At 38.3% G+C, this 7926-nt stretch overlaps 1 protein-coding gene across 3 annotated transcripts in view; it reads right to left on the reverse strand.

Annotated features, from left to right (window-relative positions):
• sugct (succinyl-CoA:glutarate-CoA transferase) overlaps nt 1–7618 on the reverse strand; it is a 135410-nt gene extending 127792 nt beyond the window's left edge. For all 3 annotated transcript variants that reach the window (XM_052113614.1, XM_052113616.1, XM_052113613.1), the window contains exons 1-6: nt 7300–7618; nt 6567–6618; nt 6372–6445; nt 5938–6023; nt 5632–5682; nt 5397–5517 (exon numbers count right to left, since the gene is read on the reverse strand). In XM_052113614.1, the coding sequence (XP_051969574.1) occupies nt 5397–5517; nt 5632–5682; nt 5938–6023; nt 6372–6445; nt 6567–6618; nt 7300–7420 (505 nt within the window). In that variant the 5' untranslated portion in view covers nt 7421–7618. The remainder of the gene's footprint in view (nt 1–5396; nt 5518–5631; nt 5683–5937; nt 6024–6371; nt 6446–6566; nt 6619–7299) is intronic.
• Between the last annotated feature and the right edge of the window lie 308 nt (nt 7619–7926).

The following is a 7926-nucleotide window of genomic DNA, read 5'->3' on the forward strand; positions in this document are numbered from 1 at the left end:
ACTTCTTTGAATGATTAGCTTTGCTTTTTTTGTGTGTGTGGACAGATGTTTTAACAACTATAGTATTAAAAGTTTCCATTTAAATACGGAAATAAAGAAAATATTTCTCTTCTGTTCTAAAGGGGTTTTAAATCCATATGCAAATCACGTGGCAATACACAGTTTAAGGTTGACGAAACTCAAAGGGAAACTTTTTCAAAAATCAGTTTCCTCTTCAACTCAAGGGCATCTTAGACAGTCAGCCTGGGCGGTATGATGGTATATACCATATGGTGGTTTAAATGTGTCAACCCGAAGAGATTTTGCTATACTGTTTATTCTGCGAGGAATTATTTGTGTGGCTATTATTGAGTAAAGTGAATATACAGAGTGAGATGTGTCCCAAACTTGTTACTAAAGGGTGTTATTAGGTGCAATTTTGTTGTTTATAGTTACCAAGCATTGTCACAACTTCACCCATTAATACAGAATTTAATTGTGAAGTCTCAGGTGTGTGTATATCAGATTTTACAGTGAATATGGCTTATTCAATCAGATTTTAAGTCAAAACTATACTTTTTATAAGTTAAAAAGGTGATTAAAATATTCATACATGGTTAAACCAAAAATGTACACTTTCCTTCATACATTCATTTTAATTTTAACATGTGATACATCAATTATACCACCACTGTAATATAGAATTATTTACAACATTTTACATTTCTAAAAGTTTTGTCAAAACATCCACCCTTATTGGACAGTGTAGGATAAATGTGATGATTCACGAAAGATCACAATCATTTAAAAAACACTAACAGCATTTCTTCAAAAACTCTAAGAACTACAATTAGCACTCATTTCCAATTCCTTATCTAGTCTGACTTGAGTGTAGGATTTATGGGTGTCTGACACGTGAAAGCAATCACGACAGCAGCCAGCGTGGTGACAATGCCCATCCGTTTCAGATTAGCCTGGCTAGAGAACAAGTTTTAAATAAAGAGTTTCTTCCTTTACAAGTGTGATTAAAAAAATGCAGACAGTAAAGTAAATTAGCCTTTTCATAAGAACAATACAACTGAAAACACCAGCATTTATGGGCTACAAGCAGGCCAGATTTAGAATACCATGGATACATCTACATTTTAAGAAAGCTTCTCACATCTACCACAGACTTAAATGCAATGAACAACATGTTACTAGAAATTTTGTTCCCTCTAGCTTTCTCCCATTATGCAATACTGCACTGGACTGCAACAGAAAAGTTGTTGGTATAGATAAAGGCACTGATAGCTGGTTGCTAGTAATTGATGGTTCCCCCCAAGGATGCTGTCTGTCTCCTCTCCTGTACATCCTGTATACAAACCAGTGTCGCAGTTTGTACCAAGATAGATACATACTTAAGTTTGCTGATGATTCTGTTATTGTCAGCTTGCTATCAGGGAATGAGCGGGACCATGGGCCAGTCCTTAGTGACTTTGTAGAGTGGTGTGATAGTTCATCTTTACAGCTGAATGTATCTAAAACTAAGGATATGATCATTGACTTTCGCAGGTCACCACCTTCCCCTACAGTCACGGTTATTAAGGGCATGGATATTGAGCCCGTGGAGACATACAAATATCTTGGAGTCATTCTAGATAACAAACTGTGTTTTGAACCGTTGGTTGATGCTGTCTCAAAGAAATTCCAACAAAGAATGTACTTTCTTAGGAAAATGAATACTTTTAATGTTTCGATCAGACATGATGATTCTGTTTTATCGTGCTTTCATTGAATCGGTTTTATCTTTCTGCATATCTGCTTGGTTTGGAAGCCTCTCCTGACAAATAAAAACAGACTTGGTAGTCTGGTCAAAGTGGCGAGCAAGATTTCCAGGGGAAGTCAGGCTCAACCAGGGAGTTATACATAAAACAGGTACAGAGGAAAGTTAGAGCTATAGCTCATTCACAGGATCATCCCCTTAGAACAGAGTTTGAGCTTTTGCCCTCTGAGCGGCGTTATCGAGTTCCTAGATGCAGAACAAAGAGGATGCACATATCTTTCTTTTCGGCAGCTGTGAGGCACCTTAATGGCAATTAGCACTTCATATTAACTTGCACAAGTTGCATTTTTGCACTTGACGGTGTCCTGTATTTTACTTATTTATTTATTATACATTATGTATATTGGGCGCTAATGTGAATTCCTTCTTTGCTGGTTGGTTTTGTTGGTGAGTGTTGTTGTATGTTATGTGTTTTATGTTGAGCATTGCTGCAAATTCAATTTCCCCTTGTGGGACAATAAAGGTACTTTGAACTTTGAACTTTGCTAGGGTGTTGTGGGTGGCAATTGTAATGCAGTTGCTTTGCTGTTCGGAGTGTTTTTTCCTGTGTTGTCATGTGGTTTCTAGAGTGTTAGGAGTAGTTGCTAAGGCATTGATATTGTAGGTGGTTGCCAGAGCATTGCTACGCAGTTGCTAAGGTATTCTGAGTGTTTCTTCGTGTTTTATCATGCAGTTTCTGTCAAGCCCTGATATACTTAAGGAGAAGCTCTTCCTTGTTCTTTGTTCAGGGGTAAAACGAAAGTTCTAAACAGCCGAGGAAAGGTATACCATTTTTGAACATTCAGATATCTGCCACACCACTGTGGGAGGCGTTTAGAAGTAAATTTAAATATGAGGACGCTACATGTAAACCTTAACTAATGTGACATTAAAATGTGTTTCCACATTTTATACCTCATTCTATGAGCAGAATGACATGGAATACCAAGAAATCGCATGACATGGACTTTGAAAGTGTCTTTAGGCGAACAATTATACAGATGTAGGTACATTTGCACCAGCACACTAATAACACTGCATGCCGGTGTGTTCATATTGACTGATCAATTTATACAAAATTAGCTGTTGGCCTCAAGGTAGGTGGATGACCTACCGATGACATGGACAAGTAGGCATGAAGTAGCCAGTAAGACAACATTCACCCAGGCAAGCTGTTACAAACCACCGAAAAAAATTAAAAAAAAAACACCTTAATTTTGGCCAGATTTTGTTCTACAGTAAATGACATCACACCAGTTCTTCGTTCTTCAACTTTGTATGAGGTATATTGGAACTTAAAGTGTTAGGAGTGGTTGCTTAGGCATCAATGGATGGTTGCTAGGGTTTTGACGGTGGTAGCCAGAGCATTGCTATGTGGTTGCTATGGTGTTCTTGGTGATTTCCAGGGCATTGCTATTCAGTTGCTCGAGTGTTCTGAGTGTTTTTACCTTGTTATCATGCGGTTTCGAGTTTGTTCTGAGTGGTTGCTAAGCCATTGCTACCTAGGTGGTTGCTATGCTGCTACAAGTGAATGCTATGGCATTACAAGGTGGCTGCTAAGGCAGAGATTCCCATTAATTACCTGGACTGTGGTTGTCTCGCCACTGTTTCATTATGAACCAAAAATACTTTTATTCTTCTCATAATAACTTAAAAGATCTCTAACACTGTGTTTTGCACCGTTGCTTCGGCAAAGCATCTCTCACTCCCAGCCAGTCAGTCCCGTACCCCCCCCCGCCAGTACACGCTTATGCTCTCTCACATACAGACACACATGCGCACTGGAACCAATTATCTAACATTAACGTTATTACCAGTAGCTCTGAAAAGGTAACTATTTTCAGCATCTGAGGAGCAAGTTCAACACAGGTAACCACTTATGCTTCATTTCTTTGATGACTCACAGGGCTCAACATTAATGCTTGTCCGGGACAAGTGGATTTTTGTAGGGGCAAGTGAAAGACAATTTTACGTGCATGACCGGACAAGCAGACTGATTAAAACATCAATAGCAAAAAATAGCCAGCTATATTATTGATAGGCTAGGCCTGTGTCACTTATTAGAAAGTTCATATTCTTATTCTGCTGTTGAAAGTAATCCAGAGCACGTAATTTTATAATTCACTAGCGATCTAGTGACAGCTGCACCATTTGATTGACAGGCAGCGTATGTGCGTGTGCAGAACATGCGTGTGTTCACGAAAACGTGGCAGCCCATTTTATCTTATTGCGGCACATTCGGCACGTATCGCGGCCGATCCACGGCCTGCTCGGTTCTCCCGATGGCCAATCCGCCCCTGATCGGCCCCAAAGCGCATCGGCCCACAGGGGAAATGCCCGGGTGCCAGATTACCGGTCCAGCCCTGATTATATGACAATAGGCTCATCCCCTACCCAGAGCAGTTTACATTTCTGTCACAGAGAATTGAGTTGATTGCATAGGTACACTGTTAGGTTGAGCATCGGTCATAATTTTATGAAACTTTGACATGTTGCTTGAGCGTGTAACTTAAATGTCCTTTTTCTCTCCGGACAAGTAGCTTTTTTATGAATTTACTGTTGTAGACGATTTTGTATTGTGAACTGCGTTAAACTCCATCTCGTTTATACTTTGTGGGTGTGACTTTTTTGCCGTGACATCACCATTCATATCTATACAACCAATGTGTTTATGATTAAATTAATTCTAGAGCACAAAATTGTTTACAAGAGCACACAATTCTTTATAGATCTAGCCTCTTAATTTTGCTCTCAAAGTGCACCAGATTGATGCATTTAACTTTTAAATGTATCAAATTTTGTTACAGGGGATCATGCCCCCAGACCAGGTGGTTGCTAGGTAGTGGCTAAGCTGCTTTTAGTGGTTGCAAAGGCATTGCTATACAGATGCTCTGATATTCTGAGTGTTTTTTCCTGAGCTGTCATGAGGTTTCTATATTGTTTAGAGTTGTTTCTAAGGCATTTATAGGCTGCTCTGAGTGGTTGCTATGGTGTTCTGAGTTAACAAGGCATTGCTTACAAGTCCAAAGTAAAAACGTCACCCCCCCAAGGACCCTAAATACTGTATGCCCATTATGGGACTTTTTGCTTAGTTTAATTGTTTATAAAAAAAAGTAATAGCGCCCCTCTCCTTAACAAGCCACAAATGTGCAGACAAACCCAATTACAAGCAATAATAATGGTGACATTTGCCTTTGCAAGCACCAGGCCCACCGATAAGGGGGTACAACTGGACCTTCTTTCCCGGGCATGAGGGAGGGCCCATAGTAGAGAGGGGATCCACAGAAAGGCTATTCCATAATGTAGAGCGCATTTAAACGTGTTCAGCAGGAGACGCAGATATAAACACGGAGACACCGTGTAACTGCGGAAACCGTCCGGGTAGCACACATTGATGGGATTATTGTCCGTTCAGACAATGGACTGGAGGGGACTCGATGAACGCATTTTGTACCAGGCCCAAGAATCCCTATCTGCAGCCCTGGCAATCCCCACTAATAACTAGAGTACCATTGTAGTATGGGATAGTTTAAATTAAAGAGTAACTGATTATGGTACTGATTTTACTTATTGTAAGCAGACACAGTTTTCTGATCATGTAAGGAAAAGACACCTGAGATAGAGCAATAGATGAGCTGAGGGGCCACTTCTTGCAACTCTTCGTGCCCAAGTCCCATCTTATTCAGTTTCCCAGGCAAGTAATTCTCCACTAGAACATCACAGACTTTGGCAAGCTGGCAAAAGAGACAATTAACTGTCAGAGACAAGGTGTATAAGCCAAAACACACCAAATACCACAACACGTGTTATATATCAGAGAATGAAAACACTGAGCGTCAAAGTTTTACCTCTGTTATAAGTTTGGTCCCCTTTGGATCTTTAAGATTAACAGCAATGCTCTGCAAGAAAGATGTTATGAATGAGGGTATGCATTTTGATATACAGTCCAGGAGTCCACTTGTGAAAATCTTCAGTCTTCTATTCTACAGTTTTTCATTACAAATTACATTATCAGCCTAACAATAAATGAAAACAATGAAAAAATGGATTTTAGATTTTTTTTTTTTTTCTCCAGATTTTCAATGTTGATTCAAACCTTTCGACCCCACTGTATGCATCCAGTACATACACACATCTATGTCATCTCAACCTACCTTTTTGTTCCGGTTGACACTTAGAAAATAAGCGCTCTCTTCCCCTATAAATGGAGGGCCCCATGCCCTTGTGTCATCACCTAACCCTATAACACATAGTCATCTGATTATTTAGAGTGTTTATTCTAGTGACACATTTAGTCAAATTTATTATGGTTGCAAGTAAAAAACATAGAAAATTAAACAGGGACACAGCCTATTACAAGAAGCCAAAATGTGGTCATTCTGAGAGCAGCTGATCTCTTTTCCGACATCTGTAATGTCAAAATGACTTTGGAAAACCTCAAAAATAAATCTTATGGCAAATTCATCTTTCACAATCTTGAGTGACTGTAAATCCACTTAAATGATGAGTAAAACAGTGAAAATGGGGAACTGACTTAACAACATACTTACATGGAAGAACAAGGCAGAAATGTTGATCTAATATTTACCTGGTCTTTCAACTTTGATCACCTCTGCTCCCAAATCTCCTAATAGCATAGTAGCAAAAGGTCCAGCCAGTACTCTGCATGCAGAAATGGTGTTGTTTAATATTCAGCATACCATCAAAGAAAAAGAAACTTGATGCTGAAAACTTGTATAGCTGGTGAACAATCATATCAGAAACATGAATACAACGGTCATACCTTGTCAGATCTAAGACTTTGACGCCATCTAGTGGTCTTGTCTGACCTTGACCTGAGTTTACGAAGAAATTTGGATTATGCATTATATATTAGAATAAGTACGTCATGAATTGTACTTTCAAATGCATCATTTTAAAAGGAACACCTATAAATACACCGAATAACCCTGTTACACCGATTCCAAAAAGAGAGTTCGTCCCAGCTAAGATTGATTATGTGCTACACAAAAGGTTTGAGATTATAATTCAACTGTTTCACCAAAGGGCACATTGGTTAAAATATAACTTGTTGATTCTTCAAGAAATCAGTGCAATAGTGCATTATGTCAGACTGATGTTGTTTGCTGTTTCAATTAAATATTTATAACTGAATTGTAATTATATTAAATTAAGTATATATTAAATGTAAATATGCGTACATTTACCATGACGTATACAAATGTGACGTATAGTTGCCATAATGTAATCAAACAAATGTGCAAATACGTTTGCCATAAACAATTCGTTTTCCTTTCCTTATGATAAAGTAATCAAACATGTGTGCATACCGTTAATACATTAAACTAGTGAATTCATCTAATAAACAATTGTTTACTTAATGTAGAGCACTACAATGTGCCTGCATGCACTAATAACATAGCACAGCCCATATGCGGCGCGTGCTATGTAAACAGTGTACACTAGTGACTGCGGAAATAATGGTAGGTTTAAAATGCAGGTGTCAGGACAGCTACCTTGCAGCTCGGTACTGAATGGTCGTCTTATTTTCACACAGTTGTCCTGAATCAACTGTAGAAACGGTGGTTTTCTGCTAAGAAGAGATGAAACTCTAATGACAGCAGCGCTCCCCGACATGTTGACTCAGTGTTTGTAAGTGCAACGTCCATAAAAGTCCCGCCTCCACGATTTATTTCCGAATAAAATTTTTACAGCCCATGCAGAAACCTCTTCTGACGCTAGTCGTGCGTTTAAAATCAGTTTAAAACTGTCAGTTTTACGCAAAAACAGACCTACAGGCTATTCACACTACATGTTCCATAAACCATCAAGAGTTGATCCACACGCATGCGCGGTGATTATCCGCCGATTTAAAAGCGCTTATACACCCTTGAGCTCTACTCATTTAAAGGTGCGATCAATACTTCCTTACACATAAAGTTTCACACCTAAAGAACTGAATAGTATTTTTGAAAGAAAAAAAAAATATATATATATATATATATATATATATATATATATATATATATATATATATATATATATATATATATATATACATATTTTAACAACATTTTAATGCTTTTATGTTCGGTTAAAGGGATTGTTCACCCAAAAAAATGAAAATTATGTCATAATTTACT

The sequence above is a fragment of the Xyrauchen texanus genome, chromosome 41, assembly GCF_025860055.1.
Source record: "Xyrauchen texanus isolate HMW12.3.18 chromosome 41, RBS_HiC_50CHRs, whole genome shotgun sequence".
Classification (NCBI taxonomy): domain Eukaryota; kingdom Metazoa; phylum Chordata; class Actinopteri; order Cypriniformes; family Catostomidae; genus Xyrauchen; species Xyrauchen texanus.